Source organism: Centruroides vittatus, unplaced genomic scaffold (genome assembly GCF_030686945.1).
Source record: "Centruroides vittatus isolate TY-2023 unplaced genomic scaffold, ASM3068694v2 scaffold_490, whole genome shotgun sequence".
Classification (NCBI taxonomy): domain Eukaryota; kingdom Metazoa; phylum Arthropoda; class Arachnida; order Scorpiones; family Buthidae; genus Centruroides; species Centruroides vittatus.
This window is the reverse complement of record NW_027122711.1, coordinates 2,190,727-2,213,163: the sequence shown is the minus strand read 5'-3', so window position 1 is coordinate 2,213,163 and position 22,437 is coordinate 2,190,727. Positions and strand designations below refer to the sequence as shown.

General features: G+C 22.0%; 1 protein-coding gene and 1 long non-coding RNA gene across 5 annotated transcripts in view; one reads left to right on the top strand and one right to left on the bottom strand.

Annotated features, from left to right (window-relative positions):
* The window catches only part of LOC136989358 (uncharacterized), a 315,036-nt gene extending 297,822 nt beyond the window's left edge, over nucleotides 1–17,214 (top strand). For all 3 annotated transcript variants that reach the window (XR_010882905.1, XR_010882904.1, XR_010882903.1), the window contains one exon: nucleotides 17,199–17,214. This is a non-coding gene — a long non-coding RNA (uncharacterized lncRNA). The remainder of the gene's footprint in view (nucleotides 1–17,198) is intronic.
* The window catches only part of LOC136989357 (lachesin-like), a 136,301-nt gene that overhangs the window by 5,157 nt on the left and 108,707 nt on the right, over nucleotides 1–22,437 (bottom strand). For both annotated transcript variants that reach the window (XM_067287478.1, XM_067287477.1), the window contains exons 5-7: nucleotides 14,099–14,227; nucleotides 7,128–7,415; nucleotides 1,736–1,810 (exon numbers count right to left, since the gene is read on the bottom strand). In XM_067287478.1, coding sequence (XP_067143579.1) covers nucleotides 1,736–1,810; nucleotides 7,128–7,415; nucleotides 14,099–14,227 — 492 coding nt within the window. The remainder of the gene's footprint in view (nucleotides 1–1,735; nucleotides 1,811–7,127; nucleotides 7,416–14,098; nucleotides 14,228–22,437) is intronic.

The window sequence follows — 22,437 nt, the reverse complement described above, 5'->3', positions numbered from 1 at the left end:
TCTTAAATTATCATTTAATATATATATATATATATATATATATATATATATCGTATTTTCTTTAAATTTACAATTTAATCGCCTCATTAAAAAATAGAAATTAAAAAATATTAATTTAAAAATAGTAAAAATCGAATTCTAAAATTTAGGCAATTACATTTTGTACCTGTAAAATCGAAATAAATGTGTATAATATACTTATTTATTTAATTTTTTAAAAAATAAAGTGAAATGAGGTGAAAAATTTCGTCGTTTTGTTATTCTTTAACAGATTAACTGATCGAAATTACGTAATTTGGTGTGACTCTGATAAAACCTTTGCTACTTCGTATCAAAGATAAGTCAACGAGATAATGAAAAGCCTTTTGTAAATACAACAGTATCAGAACTTTATCTATTTAATTTAGTATAGAAAATTAAAGATTCTTTTTTTTCTCTCTCTCTCTCTCTCTTTCTTTCTTTCCTCTGCATTATCCTTTCTATGTTAAAGTAAAATGGAAAGAGATAGTAGCTAGAAGAACGGGGGTAGATTCCCATGTTCAAATCCATTGATATTTTTGAAAGGACAAGAGGTCTAAATTCTAGTGAAGTAGCTAGAAAATTCGATCGTCCTATACTGACTTTTCACTTACTTCGAGTTAGAAGCTCTCAGACAAGCTTGTCTTTCTGTTACGTTCTCAATTCTGCAATCTCTCTCTTTATTTCTCTTTCAATAGCCATTTTTCTAAAAAGCCATCTTTCCTCTAATGCGACTTCAGTTTACTAGATGACCTGAAGAAATTGGTTTTCTTCCGACTAATACTTCAGATGAAATGATTTATCATAAATTGATGTTCAAAAGTTGTCCAAATTCGTTTTCTGTATTTCACTTTAAAGTCGCTTTGCTTCTTATAAATGGTAGCTTTTTCCCTTTTCTTTTTATTTCTAACAGTTTATCGATCGTTATAGATGTATTTTTAAACGATTAAATTATTAGTTTATAGTGGTTTATCCAATTATTATCATACTAAAGCTTAGAAAAGCTTTTATCTGTAAGTTAAGAAGATAAAAGTTATAGGATTGAGGTAATAGTATGATATTTAATAAGATTTGTAAACATTTTTAGGGATTCTTTTGTTGATAAACTGAAATTTTCTGGTTTTTAACAATAAAATTTCTTATAAATTTGTCAAATTTATATTCGTATCGATCAAAGAAAAAAACCTCGTGACAAAAGAAAAAAAGTCAGAATTAATGCAAAGAAAGAAGTTAGTTTTTCGAATTTTTAGTTTTTTTAAAAAATAATTTAATCTTTTGATTGTGAAAGGTTTTGTATAACTTTTCACAGACAATTTTTACTGTAATTTATAGCAAAATGTAATATCGTTAGTTGTTTAAACGTCTGTAATCTTTAGGGATATCTCGCAACAAAATTGATCACATTATCTACCTCTCTGAAGTAAAAATGAACTATGTTCAAGGTTCAATCTACACTTGACACTAAGCTTAACAATCCTTGTTGGTTGGCGAGCTGTAAAGCTTATAATTGACAAGAACTCGCACAATTTATGGTAGTCTATCAGATACTTAAGAGAGGTAATAAAATCTTTCACTTCTCCTAATTCTGTTAATATAAAATCGAGATTCTTTGTTGGCGTATAAAAATAAGAAATTTTAAAATATATTTAATTAAATCAATTCAAAATTATTATTTAAAAAAAATTAAATTAGTAATAAAATATATTAATATACATACCAGTGTTTTTATTTGGCATACTTGTAGGTTGAGAAATTAAAGGAGGTCTTCTTGTAAACGTGGGAGCATCTATTTCTTGTACAGAAAAGAAAATAAAATCATTAATAAAATGCCAATAAAATTTTTTTATTAAATATCAACTTCTAAATTGAAGTTTAAATTTAATAACTGCAAGATTAAATCTTAACCGTTTCCAGTTTACAAGAGGATAATCTCCAGATATATAAGACCATTAGATCCATGTAGAAGATATAAGTATTAAGAGAGGATATAACTTTATTTTTTATCTTTATTATGGCATCAAACGGTGATATAATAGTTTAAAGTCATTCCTTAATAGTATTTTTTCGTGTTTATAGTTTCGAGAAAGGAATGAGAAGGAAGGGAGGGAAGATATATATATATATATATATTTTTTTGTTTTTAATTTACTTGATGTTGACTGTAGATTACGAGCAGTTTACAAACAGCGCAAATCTGTCATAGGATTTTTCTCTTTCTTTCCTTCATCTGCGAAAAGTAAAGTAGGTTTTGGAGGAAGTTCAGAGCCCTGAGGGTTTGTGCAGACTTCATCACAAACTTGTTGACAGAAACCGCAATACTTTGTGTTTGTCTGCCCGGTAATGGTTGCCAAAAGTGAAGAGTGGACAGATTGACGAAAAGTTTTTAAATCCTTCTTTCTCAAAATATTAACCTTATAACTATTGTTGCGGTCATTTTTTTTAAATGTGTATTTTTATTATTAATCATTTAAGTTAAGAAAATACTTAAATATATATTATAAATGAACAACAGCTGCTTTAATCAAGCTTATGTATAATTTTTCTAATTTGTTTTTTTTTTTATGGTATGGAAAAATAATTTTTGCCAAACCAATTTTATTATTCTACAGCATTGCACATTATAAGGACAATTCATCTTGTTTGATAGAAAAGAAATGTTAAAAAACACTTTCAGTCAGTGACATAATGAGTTTCTAGAATTGATTACATTTCCTCCAATGAAATCGCTTTTTTTATTTCATTAAAACTTTCTAGAAAAAACATTTTATGAATTCATTGAAACCATTTACTGAATATCCACGATAATGATTACATTTTCTTATGAAATAAAAATAAAAAAAAAAAATCAGTTATATTGCTTATGTTGTTTTTATGTGCTTTTCCCCCCATTCTGAAACAACTTTTTACAGATATTTAATACATTTCCATATTGTATTGCATCATTTAGGATATAGGATCCATCAGAAGGATTGATTAAGTCATCTACTAACAGCACCATAAACTTATCCTCAGGTGGGAGTGATTAAATGATCATTAGGAGACTGACCGACTAATTCATAACTTGTGATTTAGTAGTGCTGTTTGATAGGAATTGAAGAGTGGTACCATGAAGGAGAACATCTTATCTTCAGATGAAAACGTATGTTCGTGTAGATATAAAGATTTAAAGGTTTACATTGGAAATTTTCTTGGATTATTATAATTTTGTGGTTATACTGATTTATGATTTTAATATATTTATGTACAGGTAAAAATATAACATTTTAATTGTTTTACTGTTATTGTATTTAATAATTTTTTTTAAAAAATCATGTATATAACTAATATTTATAATCCTAAATTTTAAAATTTTATTTTACAGCATTTAAAAATTATGTTGTATAATAATAACATGAGTTAATACATTTATAAGAAAATATATTATTTAATGATGTTTGTAAAATTAATATTAAAAAAATACTTTAAAATTATTTTTTATGTAATTTTACAACGTGCAAATTAAATATTCAATAAAAAAAACATTTTCTCTTTGAAAGAATCTAAGGTTAAAATTTTATTTTAATTATATATTTAATTATTGATCACTTTTTTATTAAATATTTAAATACCAGTTTAAATTAGTTACCTTAAAATTAACAAATATTTCAAACTTTATAAAAAATAAAATAAATAAATGAATAAATAAAATTTAATTAATTTTATTGTAAATAAATAAATATTTATTTAAGTTCTAAATATTCTTTAATACATATTTAAATAATATTTAATGAAAAATAAAGTAAATAGTTTCAATTAAGAATATTTTATATTTTTTTTATTTCATATCAAATAATTTCATATGAACTATTAGTTTATATTAAACTTATATTTATATTCATTTTTACATCAAATTATGATTTAAATTATTTTTATGCAAACTTATTAGTTTTAAATATATAAATTACTGATTTTAAGATAAATATTTTAATATTTTAATAGGCAAAAGTAATAGAGGTAAAAAATGAAAGTTTAAATCAATATTTGCCATCATTTATCCTTTAATAATTAAGCAATTTCAAATAAATTCTTTCATAATATATGTATAATTTATAAATTAATAATAATTTTTAAAAAATTAATTTTTTTAAAATGATTTTTAGTTTATTTTTTAAAAAAGTAAATTAAATTAATTATTATAATTATTTTTCAAAATTTATTTTATTATCTTTTAATATTTAAATTGCATTTTTTAACTAATAAATTGTTATATTTTCATTTTTTACAAGAATTTTTTTAAAAATTAATTAATACAACTACAATATTAATTAATTAATATAAATTTAATAATAAATATATATCAAGTTTCTATTAATTAATTAATTAATTAATTAATATTTTGAAGGATAAATATAATGTTAACTATTTTCTTTATTTTTTTAAAATTAATTTTATTAATTTTTAGAATAATGTTTTTCATTAAATAAAATGTAATATTTGATGGTAATATTTTTAATTAGCATTTTTTAAAGCAATAAATTCTTATACATTTACTCACTTCTTATGTGGAAAAATGTTATAAAAAAATTAAAGTATTTTTTAGGAAAATTTCATAATTAATAATCTTATCTGATGAAGAAAAAAACATTTTTTTTAAATAATTAAACCTGGAAGAATGTTTAAAGAAGAGAGAAGAAGATGGAGAGTGGAAGGCAGAGTCAATGTTTAGAGACGAGTTAATATTAAAAAAATACTAAAACAAATCAAATCTATTAAAATAATAAATGATGTTAGATTAAGAAACATAATTGTGTAACTTGTAAGAAAGAAAAATGATAGAAAATTTTTAAAAAATTTTATAATATTTAAAATAAATTTTTATGTTTTGCACTTTATGAATCAATTATAATGAATTTACATTAAGCTGAGAGAAAGATTTTCAAATATTCACTTTAAGATAAAATAAATCTATTTAATTAATTAATATTTACTTAGTTTAAATATGAATTTATATAAATGTGTATGTATTTGCATTAATTTTTCATTAAATTTAAACCTTTGATATACATGCTTTAATTTAAATAAAATTATGAATGAAATTCTTGCAATATTTTATAAATTCTACTTAGTGCAAGTATAATAATTTTTGGAATTTTTAGAATTTCATACTACAGTAACTTATTATTTTATTAAAACTAAAATTGTTTATTTAAAAAAAAACAAAATGTTTATTTCTTTTAAAAAAAGCAAAAATTCTTTATTATTAATTGCAAATTACATGTGATTAAGGTTACTTGATACTCTTTAATTAACACCTTTCATATATTTATAACTGTAATGGCTGGAATTATATTTGATTTATGCAAATTAAACAGTTAAAGTTAAAATAAAAATTAAGTTGTTCTTACTTCCATTTACTTCCATAATTATCAAATAAACAGAAATTTGATCAAGTTTTAAATTATATTTTCATTAAATAAATTTAAAAAATAAGTAAATAAACATGTCTAAATGTAAATGTATACTCTAAAGTTTAAAAAAATGTTAATTATAAGTGATTAAGCTGATAAAATTAACAAACTAATAATTATTTAATTAAAAATTTTCATTCATTTATGATTAAAATTTTATATATATTTAATAATTTAATTTCTTTTAATTCAATTAAGTAATAGATATATAAAGATTATGAAGTGTATAAATAATAAATCCTTTGTAAAAATAAAAGGAATTTTTTATTTTTTAACACAAAATCATATAATTTTTTTACTAAAGTTTTATCTTCTTGATGAATATCTTCATTTAAACATATTTAATTAAAGATTTAACACACACACACACACAAAAAACAATTCCAAAAAGTATTTTTTTCTCTTTTACAGTTTCAATATTTCTTACAGTTAATTAACAATCACTTATTAAAAATATAATTCACTAGTTGATATAACATTTATAAACTTTAAGGATATGTTAACCTTTAAATTTATAAAATTAAAAATAATAAGAAAAAAAGGAAGGAAAACTAAGATTAGATTTTTCTCTTATATTTATTTTATAAACTTTGATCATTTTTAATTGAAGATTTAAGTATTCATCAAGAAAGTTAATTAGAACACTTTATCTATTCTCATAAAAGATTACTGCTTAATACTTTCTTAATAGGGTGGATGTTGTTCTTAATTTTTTATGTAATGAAACTTTCTACACATACCAAACACACACACTCACAACACACACACTACACACACAAATATATATAAATTTAATTATTTAATGAACATAAAAGAATTATAATTATTGTCAGGATTTTATTATTAAGAAAAATAAATCAAGATAATATCTTTAATCATGTCAATTTTATTTTCTAATATAAGTTAATTAAGTTGTAGTAATTTAGATTTGAAACCAAAATTGAGTAAACTTGATTAAATTTTGATAGGATAAACTCCATAGCTACACATTAGTCTTTCGTAAATAATTTATTATGTTCTCTTGTATGAAAATTGATTAATATACTTATTTTATTAATTAATTAAATGAAAGATTAAATAAAAATTGGTAAACTTTCTAGCACTATACTTAAATTAAACCAGTAAAAATATGCTACATTGTAAATAAATGTAAATACGTCTTTCGACAGATTTATAATCCATCATATCTTATATATATATATATATATATAACTTATATATGTAAGAGGAATAAAAAAATATAAAAATACTAAAATTTTTTTGATATGTAATATATATATACGTCATGTTTGTCATTCACTATCAGTATAAGTTCTCTTTACAGAAGTAAAGTTAGAAAGAGGCAGTTTCTATCGATGATTTTGTGAAACATTACTGTCATTTGTCATTGGATTCTCACCAAGGGAATATCATTTTAAGCTGTCATAAAATATCATTTCTTCAATTATAAATTAGGAAACGAATACGACTATATAAATTCGTGTTAAAGCAACTTTTAACATTTTGTATACAAGTAAACATGTATCTATCTTCTGTATATAAACGTTAAAAATCAATAATTCAGTTATAAATTTCTGGAGAAATGATGATTATTATACAATATGATATTTCTAAATCGAAATTTTCTTCAAAAAAGTTGAATTATTTACGATAAATACTTACTATATAAGGTGATAGACCCCTCAGTTTCTCCTAACGTATTTTTGGCAACACATTTATAAGCACCATAATCTTTCGCTCTGAGGTTACGAATAGTTAGTTTCATATGCACCTTGTACGTATTTTGTGATATGTAGATATCAAATTTATCGCTATCAGTTATAACCATATCGTTTTTACGTAGCCAGGAATTGGAAGACAGAGGATATGCTTCTGTATGGCATTCCAATTCAACATCCGAAGATTCAGCAGCACCTACCAGCTGATTTGGGATCCATATCATTGGAGGAACTGAAAAAAAAGAGAGATAAGTCATTTCATCTTGGTATAAAGTGAGAGCCATGTGTCATTTCACTGAAAGGAGAATTATTCTTCTAGGATATTATCTTTAATTTCTTTTCCAATATTTCTATCGATACAATCCAATGGATCGATTATTCACTTGTCTGTCTAGAAATACTTTTTGAATTCAATAATAAAATAAATTTATATTATATATATATTGATATCATTCAACTAGATATTTTCTAAATTTATTTTATTTTCCTTCGATATTTTAAGTAAGAAAAACGAAAACCAGATACATTTCTGAATATTTTATAAATCCCAAAACAGCTTATAACAATAAAAATGGTAATAATAATAATATCAATATTAAGTATATAAATATAATACATTTGTTTATATGTATGTAGCAAATTAGATTTTTATGTGGATAATTTGTCTTTAAACAAATAATAAAAATATCAATATTCCTGAGATAAAAACTTTAAAATAAAGTTATTTTTAAATAGGATTTTATTAATATAAACATAAAATCATTTTTAAAAAATTCACGTAATGTTTACATAGTTTAAAAATTAATAAAAGTAAATGAAGAATTTACATTTTTTTAAAGTAAAAAATAAATAAATAAATGATATGTCTAAGAAAAAAATTTAATGGCATTTATGTAACAGACAAAAATTAATGATTTTTATAAAATTCAAAAAGTTAATGATGTTCATGAAACTTTAAAAATTGATAATGTTTATAGTTTAAACTGCATCTGTATTAAAAAGTGACTTGAAATATATAGAAAAAATTAATTCGTTGCTATAAAGAAAATTCTCAGTTTTATAGAATTTTTTTAAAAATAAAATAAAAATAAAGTTTAAATGTAATTAAAATTCTTTAAATCACTTTAAAAATTATAAACGTATAAATTAGTAATTAGAATAAATTTATTTTTATTATACATGATTTATAATTATGTAATTTTTAACAATAAAGTGAATTAAATAGATTTAAATGTAAGATAATTTAAAAATTACCACTTAAAATAGAAAATTTAAAAAAAAAATATTTTCATAATTATAATAATAATGAAATAATGTATTTAAATGGTAAAAAATTTTTATTTTCAGGAACGTAATCTCTACATAAGACACCGAACTTAATAGAAATTCGAAAGCTCGCTTTACGACGGTTAATCAAAATTAAAAAAATAAAAAATAGCGATAATGTTTCTTGGAATTTTAATAGAATTTTACTAAAAATATTTAATAATATTTTTAAAAATTACAAACATTTTATGCCATGGAAGCATTTAATCAACTCTCAAATGAATTGTGTAATGAATATTACATTTAATACAGTTATTTTATTTTTAAAAAAGAAGGAAAAATGTTATTTCAATAACTTAACAACAAACTCGAATGTCATTTGTGAAAGATTTAAATGCATTTATTATTGTTTTAGGTAAGAAAAAAAAAACCTTACTTTCGTCTTCATACGAAGGAATCAAAATATAGAAAATTGCTCATGCTTAGAAGCATTTTCAATTCGCCAGAAACATAATTGGAACTGATTATTTATATATTTTACATTCTGGCTATCGTTATTTATATAGAATATCACAATTAAATCTTAAATTCCGAATTAGCAAAGTGTACCCCGCATCTTATTGATACAAAGCACGTATATTTTTCTCTATTTAACACGAAGATAAAGATAAAAAAAAATAGTATAACAGGATGTAATTCCGTCGCAGGAATATATATATATAATTCATTTGGAAATATCTTACATATAGAAAATTACAGTATAGGCTATATATATTTATTTTTTGAAAAAAATATAACGACTTATTTGCAAAAGTTTGTATTAGTTTCGTGTCTCCAAATTGAATAACGTTCATAAATTCTTATTTATAAAATATATATATATAAGAATTTTTTTTTTACTACAGTCTGATAACATTCATAAAAAATTCAACTCCTTATTCATCTACATGAATGAAAATTACATTTATAAAAAAAACTACTTTAATTGACATTATTTTGAAAAATTTTCGCAGAAACCCACTTTAAATTGCATACTGTTAAACGCAAAATTACAAAAACCCTGATGAAATAAATGCAATAACTCATTTTTATTGTAATATTTTACAACTTTGAGAGCAAAGAAATATATATATATATATATATATATATATAATAAAAATAAAAAATGTACAATAGGCAACTTGCAACCAATCTAATCTAAGACTGTCATAAAAGGCAAAAGAATCTAACTTTTTCTCGCAACCAATAAAACTCAAGCAATTGCAAAAAGATGACTTGAAATAGTTGCGAGTTGGTCGTGCAACTATTCTCGCAAGGCACCCTAGAGTATCTCTTCTGGGAAGTACAGAATACAGCTTGTTCTATCCTTACTAACAAATGGAATGTATCCAGAGAGGTTATTCAGTAACGATCCTATCGAAATTTAAAAAAAAAAAAATATTCTGAAAAAGACTTTAATGTGTAATATGTTCCAAACTTTTTCTTTAAAATATATATAGAATATTATAAACTATAAACGTAAAAAGTTTTGCTTTTATAGTATATTTTAAAGTAGTTATACAGCAGGGAATTTTATTTTAATTGATGAAACATGGATAAGAGCATCGTTTTAATGTTTATATTTTAAATTTTAGGCCTTTTTTACACTAATATATATAAAAATACATATTATAAGGAATATAACTTTATAATTTTCTAAAGAATATGCTTAAAATTTATTAAATTATAAGTATTTTAAGGCTTTAATTTTTTGAACGTAATGTAGTTATATACAGTTTTTGAAGGTTAATAAAATAATATTTGTATTTATAACACGAATAGTATAAAATTCGATTTTTTTAATATTATAATAAATTTATAAATTATTTAATATTAAATATTCAGTAATAAAAGCTTTATACTTAAGTAAAGAGTTCATTAGAAAAAAATCATTGGGAGATTCGCATTCCAGACATTATTGAGAATAATATAAGTCGATTATAACACGAAAAAATAATGTTAAAAAATTTATTTTACTCTTTTCTTTCCTAGAAATAATTTTAACTCCAATTCGTAGAAGTAATATTATAAAAATTGCAAGAATTTTTTTATTAAAAAATTTTACTGATTAAAAGAGAAATTTTATTTCTTTTGAAGTAAATATATATATATATATGTATCAAGCATTTAGTAACCAATTTAATACATATAAAATTCAAATTCTCCAATAAATAATTTAAATTGAGATAATACGTAAGACATGTAACATTTACTTTAATGAAAATGTTAAGTCGAAAAATTTCTAATTCCTTTCTTAAATAGATTAAGACCACGTGTCTTAATTTTACTTTCACTTTTTTTATTATTATTTTATTTTAATTCTCTTTCCCTCGATTCCCATTTTTCTATTTTTCTTCATTCTCAATAATCATCTTAGGATTTTCTGTAATTCTACAAGTTACTTTTTCGGTTATTGTAGTTCAATTAGCCACATTTCACTTCAAAACACGTTCCTCATTCATTCGTTCTTCTTTAAAGTAAGAAAAGATTTCTGCACTGGTAATGTGATTAGGTAAATTCTAGACATTTGTTCTCGCCCATTTCTTTGTCATTGTGATTATCCTGTCGATAGGAATTTTTCTTTAATTTAAATGGATTCAAAAATTAAATCGACTTTTGTTTATAACAAATTTACTAAATTCATTTAACTTTATATAAAATAAATGAATGAAATAAAATAGAATTTATTAAAAATTCGATAAAATATAAATGGGTTATTTTTTTCTAAATTTATTTATTAAAAAAATTATTTATTTAATTTGGAATTTTTCCGTTTCGTATACGCGTGTTTTATTTATTAATTTTGTTTTTTTAATTTACATTTATATTCTATCAGTTGAAACTTAATAAAAAATATATTAAAGAGAATATATAATAAGATGTTAGAGCGAAAAATGTAATTAGATATGTAGTAAATGTACAGCTAAAAAATATATTAAGAAGAACATAAATTATGTAAAGAAATGGAGTGCGCATTATAGGACGAAAATAAGCTTACAAGGATGAAAATATAGCTTAAAGGATTGAAGATAAAGCTTAAAATTTGTAAATAAATAAAAAATTAAATAGAGAAAAATATTTGAAATAATTTTTAACACGATGAAAAAGATTGAAAGAGGTGAGATGGAAGCGTGGCTAGTCACAAATATAGGCTCCATTCCTCTTCGAAATCCATAAAAAATATATAAATAAAAGCACTAAAAGAAATTCTTAGCTATCTACTAGGAATAAATTTTAATTTTTATCACTTTGGACCTCTTTATATCTAAAATCTGAGCCAACTGGCCTACTGATCCCTTCTATCTGGGCTTGATATTGATTATGTTTAACATATAAAAACGGTTATTTTAATTAATTAAATATCATTCAAATAAAAATAAAAATCATGTAACTATAATCTTACTTAAAATATTTAATTTTATTTCAATGATAAAATTTTTAAAAAATTATTAATTTTTAATCACTTTTTAATCACAAAAAATAATTTAAAAAATTAAATAATTCTAATGATATCGAAATAATAATTAGTTATTAAATAATATAATAAGTTATAAAGTTTTATATTTATAAAAAATAAAAATAATAATAAAAATATATTTTTAAAATTTCTAATTAAAAAAAATCGCTATAAAACTATAAATAATAATTTTTTACGCTGTTTAATTATAGTTAAAATTAATTTTTTTTTTAATTTTAATAAAGATAGAATAAAATTTTCTTATAATATTTAATTGTTTTTATGTAAATTCGTACTTTTTCTCTATAAAATATATATATATTATATATATATATATAAAGAATTGCATCCTAGTGATGAACAATTATCGATTGAAAAATAACATTACTCGAACCAAATTTGAAAAAAATATATATATATTTCCCCATTTTTTCCATAAAATATTTCTCTACATTTGTTCTTTTGATATTCAACCAATAAGAAACACGCAACACAAATTAAATAACATTCCCTCTCGTAAAACTAAGAAATTCAATATTATTGTAGACAATAGCAATCGTAACTTATCGATAAATACGAGTAAAAAGAAAAGAAGAAAAAATAAAATAAAAAAATATAAAAAATTTTCATAATGTTCCTAATGTTCTATTTTATGACTTATGTCGTAAGGTACTTCTAAGAATCAAGGTATATAATCTGCTTCTGTACAAGATATATGATTACTTTGTAGAAATAAAGGATGAAAGAAGGAAGGAGGAAGAAGAACAAGGGGGGAGAATTGTAAAAAATAAAAAATTCTATCCATACTTTTACTTTCAAATCGTTTGTGAAATGATAGTCACACATATTAGGTTGTTATACAAATTCTATTTCAATCGAAGAGAATAAAAAGTGTGTATAATGTAAATAGAATGGGAACAGATGCTACTTCATCTAAACTTCTGTTTCTTTTAAGTTATGCTATTTTAAACTTTATAGCGTATAGAGCATTATGGAAATTAAATATCTTTCTGGAAGATAGTCAAAAATAAAAATATAAAAAAAAAGAAAACGAAAATAATAATAAAAAAAACTATGATCATTTATCTACTCTTAGTTTCAATAATCTGTCAGAAACATTATATTAGTGTTAGTTTCTTGAAAACTCATTCAAAGCAGATGTTTAGTCTGACGCCAAATTTATTTGCATAATGTATGCTTGTTACAATCATTTTTATATTTACATCCTAATGTATCGAAGCAATAGCAAGATTGTCAACTTGGTAAATTGTGTAAAGTTAATTCTTCTAGAGATTTAAGAATTTTATTTAAAAAAGAGTGAAAGAGAAAAGAAAGAAGGATATTTTGTAAATTTCTTGTAAAAATACTAGATTATGTATATTTTTTTTCCTCTGGAACGTGTTTCTGACTTATATACAACGCATAAATTAATTTTATAAAAATAATGTCTGTTTGTAAGTATTAAATTTATAAATTTTTAAAAATTATTTTGTAATTTTAAAAAAAGTATTTTATTTTAAACAAGGAAAGTTTTTTTTAAGGATTTTAAAATTAAATCTTTTTTCATATATATATAAAATTATAATTTAAAAATAGATTTAACGCTTATAAAATTTTAAATTTTTATCGATATAAAATACTATCATCTGTCTTTGTCAATAACATTCGTAATTTGTTAAAAGTTGGGGTATGTTCTCCCTTTGAACCGAGTATAAGCCTTAAAAGCAGCTTCACATAGGCCTTATGTATATACATAAATCAACTTCCACCTAAAAAATAAAACTAAATTTTTATCTTCTACATATATATAACGTGATAAGTAAGAAAATAAAAAAATATATTAATAAATTGACTCGAAAATTACAACTGATATATAATAAAATATTAAATTAAATTATTTATACGATGTTTATTTTCATGTAAAAAGTCTACCAACAATTTAAATATATATAATATATAATATTTATATATATATATATATATTATATATCAAGCTTATTTTCTTATGAATAAATAAAAATATTGTCTTTTCCCATCCATCAAAAATGGGTATAGGAAGAAGACAGTAACATTTGATAAGAGATGGCAAACTGTCCACATAAGATTGAAAATCCTTCACATAATAATAGTACATAGAAAATCTGAACACTCACATGTCACTTCTAGGTAGATTCTGCGGCTGATGGCGGGTGGCACCCCATTGGAAGCAACACACAGATAGGCTCCCATATGAAACCTCGACACACGGATAATGTTGAGTTCTTCCCCGCTGTGTAGTGTTACTAAAATAAAAAAAAATAACATATATACACACACACACACACATATATATATATAGAAAAGAAAGTTACAAAAAAGTATCAAAATACTACCCTATAAAGTAGAATTCTACGACCTTTGGGATAGTCAGCGTGTCAAAGGTATAGCGAAGAAAAGTAGTATTGAAGGTCAGTGTGAAACAATAATAGGCTTGTAAATCAATGTTTACTCGCCCCTTATGGAAAATTTGCAATCGAGTTCAGTCTAGATATCTGTTTCCAAATCCAAGCCATTACCCAAAGACTGACATATCCACGTTCAATAGGGTCATAACAGTATTCTGGTGAACAATAATGGTTTCAATCAGATTTTTTTTTTAAGTATCTTCTCCTTATGTAAACAAAAACTGGAAAAAATTGAATCACAAGAATTTCCGGGCAGCTGAGGATTTACAAATAACTTCCCTTTGTAAATTGTACGTCGGGCAAGAATCTCATTATGCTTATTCCTTTTCAGACAATGACGCTTGTTTGAAATTACATTGCTACTTGCTGATTTGTTTGCAATTCTCGATATTCTATTTAAGAATGGCGCGAACGAGACTTTTTTCCCACTGTTTTTGACTAACTTTGTCAATAAATAAGTAAACACAGCTCAGAAAATAGAAAAACTTTCTGCAAAATATAAACCCAAAAACTCATCTATTCAATAATAATTAATTAAAAAAAAGTAAGAAATAGAAACTTGTTTAATTTTTTATATATGTTTGGGTTACAATTTGAAAAAAGTGTAGACATAAATCGTCCATCTGTCAGTCTGCCTGTCCTTCCTGAATCTCGAGAACAGTGTTAGATAGATGAAATTCGGGAGAGATATGAAAGTCTTAGGAGTAGAAGGCCCCGATTAACTGTATACGAACTTTCGGTTTAGACCGAACGTCACGTGATTTCAATTCAAAAATTCTTCCCTGAACCGATTTATATAGATAATCTGTATAATTCTGTTGTTATCAGGGAAAGTATGATATACAGGGGCAAGACAGTACTAATTTTAGATCGAGAGCATATATTTTAAATTAAATAAATTAAAAAGTATGATTAAAAATTGCAGCCCGGCATCGTTACAATAATTTTCGCTCGTATTTTCTTTTGTTATTTTTTTAAAAATAAATCATTGTATCTGTGCAAAACTTCCGTTTAAAACTAAACGATTTTCCGAAAGTTTCATTTCGTGTGTGTAATAATGTTGACAGAGCACTAGTAAACTCTCCCTTCACTTCGGCTTTATCTATACAATATGTCATTATTGCAGAGAATTATATCCCCAGGAGTTATACTATCCTCACCTCAATAAGGGATATTGTAATAACCCGCTTATCAGATTTGTAAGAATAATATTGCAATAACAGTAGATTCTTCTGATACCACGGATTAAAAAATATTTACAAAAAGTATTGAAGTTTTGTTGTTATTATAAAAAGCATTTACTTTACTTAAATTTAACCTTTTAATCTGATATTTGTATCCATTTTTTTTTCTAATTTTATCTGTTAAAAATGCAAACACAAAAAAATCTTAATTTATTTACATTCTTTGTAATGTAATGCTGTTTATAATTAAGTTTTTATTTTTTGTAATTTAATTTGTATAACATTCATTAAAATAATTATTAAAGTAATTTTGAAATAAATTTAAAAATAAGTTTAAAATATTTTTTTTTTTAAATGTAAAATACGATTTTGTATAACGTAACATTCCATGAAGAATTTTAATTGTATTTAATGGATCTATTAAATAAATAAAATGGAATTAAATTTCGTTGTAATAATTTTGAAATTAATTTTTAAAATATTCCAAATTTATCAATTTCAGAATAATTTTGAAATGTTTTTAAATTTATAAAGCAATTTACACGTTTGATTTTAAAACTTAAAAAGTTATAAAATCAAACGTGTAAATTGCTTTATACATTAAAACATTAATTTTTTTTCGAAATTAACGTTAAATAAGTGTAAAAAATCGTAAAAAAACCAATAAAATTTGGTTAAGTATTAAATATTTTATAGTTTTAACATAATTTGTGGAAATTAATATTTAAAAAATGTATAGAAATGATTAATAAATGTTAAAAAATCTCATAATTTTAATATCTAAAATATATAAAATAGTAAAAGTTAAACAGTTTTAAACATTTATTTAATACTAAAACAAAGAAATTAATATTTAAAAAAATTGCTACGATTATAAACAAGCTGAGTAACAATACAACTATGTACTAATTTCTTTATAAGATTTATATTAAATTTAAAATAATTAGAAATATAAAAAAATAATAATAATTAATTGCTATAAGATTTAAAAACTGATGCAAAATCTTTACATTTGCTACGTTGATCTTATACAAAATTCTATAAATGAAAAATTTATTCGTTATATAGAGCGAAGAATCAGATTAAAAAAAATTCTTCCATTAGTTTAAAATCAAATAGGAAAACAACTTTAAATTACACATAAGAATTTAATTTGATTGAAAGTCTTGAGGGAATTTTCTACGTTACTCAACTTAAATATTATAAAAAAAAAGTTATACTGAATAATGTAAAAACAGTCCCTCAACAAGCGAGAGAGAGAGGGATTTTTTTTCTGTACAAATCTAATGTAATAGCATTAGTACATCCGTCTCGTATTTTACTACAGAAAAAGAAATAATAATAATAATAAAAACATTTTACCGTAGGAACAAATTTGAATTCGTAAAATACACACATACAAAAAAAAAATTTCAACAACTTTTTCTATATAAGAGTTAATGATATTTTTAAAGTCACAGTCAGCGGATTCAAAATCTATTTTTATTTCTTTGCTGAAGTATGCAAAATTTTCTTCCTTTAATCGATCTATTATGTGTGTTGTAGAGTAAGTAGCAATATATTCTAAACTGATAAAAACTATGAAGTTTAAAATTATTAGATTTCCTATCTCTTTGGAGGCAAAGAATAAGAAGAAGAAGAAGAAGAAAAAGAAAAAAAAAGCTGAGACAAGAAAAAAATTTCTGAAGAAAATTTAAAGATCTTTCTGATGGAATATTTTATTAAGAAAAGTAGTTTATTCTCGATACGTGTTTCTATAATAGAATTAAACTTTGTTTACATTAAATATTTTGCTTTTTATTCGTGTAAAATTTATATATTTAACTCTCCTTTAAAAGAAAGAAAACAAAAAAAAATTTGTTTTTTTTACTTTTTTTACGCTGAAAAATCAAAGGATCAATCACATAATCAATATAACCGAATTTATTTTAATGAATTTTACTTTACAAAAGTTACTTTTTTTTATAAAAAATAAACAAATTTTAAAAAGGCATCTAGCTGTTTGAAAACTGATTAAGATTTTAAATTATTCTCTTCGCTAATACTTTCTTTAAGTTCTTTTAAGAGAGAAACTCATCACTATCAATAGATGAAAAGGCAATCAAACGGAAAAGACTCAACAAAGTAAAGTAAAAGCATCAACCTCATCACCTTCAAAGTCTCTTTTTTTTTTTTTTTTTTTTTTTTTTTTTTGCTAGATCAAATCTTTTACTCAATTTCCCAGTTTAGATTTCTTCTCTAGTAGAACCTAATTTAAGACGAAATAGGACGTGTGCTCTAGTGCTCCTTGTCCAACTCTCACAATTTATGTCGGTAAAAACGGATGCAATTAGCAAAGTTCAGTAGTAATAGACAGAGTTATAACTACTTGATACTAAGATACAAACGTCTATAATGTTTTTAAGTTGAAAGAATTTGTTTCTAATATAAAGCAATAATATAATTTATCAAGTTCTCTCCTACAAAAAAAAATCTAATAACGTTCAATATCAAAACTCGTATCAAGAATATATCATAAAACGAAATCACTAACATTTCTTTTAATATTATTTCTCCACTTTCGACTTTAAACATGAAACCACTCGAGTTTATATTATAAAATTATATTTATTTAATTTAATGAATTACTGTAGATTTTTACCTTAAATATCGCCAATTAAATATATCTTTATATTATTATTATTATTATTTTTAATTTTTAGAAGAGAAGAGATTGACGGTAATAAAAATTTACCAATTGTTTTTTCTTATTTGTTTTATCGACTATAGAATAAGAGATATAAAACATAGAGAAAAGATTCAACTGGATTGTACAGGATATGACATGATACCTGCTGTTCTTGATGGTTTACAGAAATAAAAAATTACCTAGAATATAAAAAAAAACTTGAATTTTTTACTAAATGCATTCTCCTTTTCTAAAAGAAAATATAAAAATCGATATTTACATAAACTTCACAATTTTATAACTCCTCCATTTTATCTAATTTTCTTTTTTAAATACAACAACAGCTACTAAATACTCGTAAAAATATAATAAATTTCTTTAAAAATATATGAATTAAGGAAAAATATTTTTAAACGCTAAAACAATTAAATCATTTATTATTTTATATTTATTCTGTACTTATATACAGGGCCTTTGAGAGGAGGGAATTTGGAGATTTTTTTCAAGCTCTAAGACTATTTAGAGGCTTTAATAGTTCTTACCCTATAAATTGAGGATATTTAAGACCACTTTTTATCGATTCTACGTATTTAATTTGGTCAATATATATATAGCAAAAGGGCCCGCTATACTCCTCGTACTCCTGCCTCAGCCTCTTACAAGCTCTTGACTGCCCTATTATATAGACTATGTATAATTTCCTCTCAAAAATCAATAATCTAGTAAGAGAAAAATAGAAAATAAAGGGAGAAATTGCTTGTTACGATTAAATTTTTTGTGTTAGCAACAGAAAATGTCGAAAAATTCGAAGATTTTTCTAAATACGATGTGGTCCATAATGTGTTTCGCAATGACGTCAAGACCATTTAAGTATTTCAGAAAGGAGGATAGTAAAAGGAAAAAGAAACAATGCTTTTAGGTTTTTATATAACAAAATTCTACAAAAGTAAGGCTTTCTCTACTAGAATATACTTCCTATCTTACTTTCTACACAGAATAAACAGAGAATTTTATACAGTTTTTACGCCATAATAAACATATTTATGTACGTAACACCGTAAAAATCATAAACATTCAATATATTTATATACCTTTTAACAATACATATAAAATTGACGAACTAATATAACAAAAAATAAATTAAATTAAATATTTTGAATAAATTTTGTATATAAATAACACTAAAAATAAATAAATCATTGTTTAATTATTATTATTGTTGTTATTATTTACTTATGGGAATAAAAGTTGATTTTGTTTTGTCAAGCAAAGTTGACAGAAGAGGAAACACAGTAACTCACAAATAAATTAGAAAGTGTTCTATACTGAAACTAAAGGTAAATAACTACTAATTAACTATAAGGAATGACAGTGATTAAAACAGATAATAAATCAAATATTATTAATTATTGAAATATATCAAAAGATTAATTCAATAAGAGAAAAGTGTTGTTTACTTTTCAACAATAATGAATTATTCTAATAAGTGGATAAGATTATTGATAAAAATTTAAGTTTGTTTACTCCTTTAACTTTGCCTTATATATTAGTTAATGTTTGTGAAATTTATCAATAATATAGTTAAAAGTTAATTAGAATAAATAAATTTTTAAATTAATTTATAATTCATTTTACTTTTTTTTTAGTTTAAAAATATCTAACAGATGTGATCTTTTAGATCTATAACTTTTTTTTTTGGGCTGGAATTTAAAGAAAAAGAAAGTAGTTACAGGTGTTTTGGTTCTTACATGTCTTGTAAAATGATATTTCTCTTGTCAGGATATATTTTTTTAAGTTCACTTGTCAATAGCTGTAACAGGAATTCTATAGAATATTATAATAGTTATAAAAGATATTCTAAAAAAATATATATTTTAAGAATTTATTCTGTAAGATTGTTTTCATAAAATTTAATTTTACTACCAAATATATTTTATATAACAGCTAATAATTGAATTATTTACATAATTATCTTCATTTTATAATAAATTTGCATAAAGAAATTTGTTAAAAACTCTCAAATAAAAAAAATAAATTATAAAAAAATAAATTAAAACCTAAATTAATTTGATTAATTTATTTATTTTTTGGTAAAAATACAGAAATTTACTCAAAAATTTCAAAGATTAATTAATTAAATAAATAAAAAAAATATAATTTGTATAATTAAAATTAAGTCATTTATATTTAATTACATAAAAATGATAATATATATATATATATATATTTATTTAAAATTTATTTAATTAAAGAATAGTTATAAAATATTTGTGCTGCTACAACTACTGCTTTCAGAATTTATTCCAGAAATTAATTGAAAAAGTAGAATATCAAATTATACTGTGTACCTATCCAATTGAGAAAACAAACATATTATTCTTGGATATAAATATATATATATATCAAAGAAAAAAAAAAGGAAGAAGAGAATTTATCCACAAACATTTCTTAACCAAGCAGAAATGGAATTTCATATTTTTTCAAGATAATAAAATATTAATTTATAAATTATCCAGGAAAAAATGAGAAAAGAACTATCTTATGAATATTTTACTTAAATAATCCTATTTCTTTTTACATGTATATACGTTATATGAAGAGGAATAAGGATTTTTACAAGCAACAAACAAGAAAAAAAGAATAAGAATAAAAAAAAAAGGCAGATAAAGCAAACATATTTGTAGAATTCTATTTACATATATAGTATTTTCTAAATTCTTAAACTAACAGAATTTTCTTATTTTTTTTTATTCTTTGAAAAAAATAATAAAATAAAAATAAAATAAAACACACTTAAAATTTTGAACTTATATTTTTCTCTCTATCTCTTTTATTATTTAAAGTCTTCTGTCTTAAATTTTTACAAAGTGAAATGTTATTGTAATGGTATTTTTTTTTTTCCTTTCCAAAGTGAAAATATGAATAATTGAAAACATTTTAAAATTATAATAAAATATGAATGAATGTTGTAAGTTTTAAAACATTAAAATAAATTATAGTCTAACTAAATATATATATATATATATATATATATATATATATATATTATTTATCATCACTCAAGAGTTGAAAAATGATGTTAATTTAATAAATTATTTATCCTTCTACCTGAAAATTACTTAGCAACATAGTTTACCTCATTGATTTTTATTAAAATTATATAGATCAATTAATTAATTAGTAATGAAATTTAATAAATTAAACATATAAAGTATCCTGTTGATAATAACTTTAAAAAGTATTAAATAAACAAAAAGTAATAGTAAAAAAATAATAATAATAAAAATTGAATTAAATTATTTTAAAATTATATAATTAATTAATTTAAAAACTAGTGATTTTTATAATTATTTATCTTTATAATTATTATTCAAGTTTTATTTTTTTTTTATTTTTTTGTAGTATGGAGGAAAAAAAGCAGGATTAAGATGTTATGCCGAGTAAATTGTGCAGATAGAGACATAAATAATTCTGTCAAGTTATTAGTAATTTTCTAGTTTTGACTGGTAATGATCAGTATTTTTGTTTTAAAAATATCTAGTTGGAAAATCAAGCAAGCAGAAATAATCTCTGATAAATGATTCTTTGCATTTTAAGAAAAATTTCCTACATTATCAGTATAAGTAGATGCAGTAATTGTAATAAATGGTATAGGCATCATCTCTCTACAAATATAATTTTTTAAAACAAAGAAAAATAAATATTACAATAATAATAATAATTATTATTATTATTTGAAATTTCTTCTTATTTCTTATTGATTTTACTCAATTTTAACTTAGATAAATGGTTGAAGAAGAAGAAGAAGAAAAAAAAAATATATATATATATATATATATATATATATATATATTCTTATATTTTTATTAATTTTTTTCAAAAATTTCTATCTAGACATATATAAAATTAAGTTAATAAAGTTAAAAAAATAATTAAATTATTATTTATATATTTAAATTATAAAATTAAACTTAAACAAAATTAAATGATTACATACATTTATATATACTACACTTATACACTAAATTTTTTCCCTTTTCCTTCTTCCATTTTTTAATGTAAAAATTAAGTAAAGTCAAAAGAAAATGTGTAAAAATTTCAAATAATATTAATAATTATTGTTGAAATTTTTAAATTTATAAATATTATTATTAAAATTTAAAAACAATTAATAAAAATTTTCATTTATGCTGTTA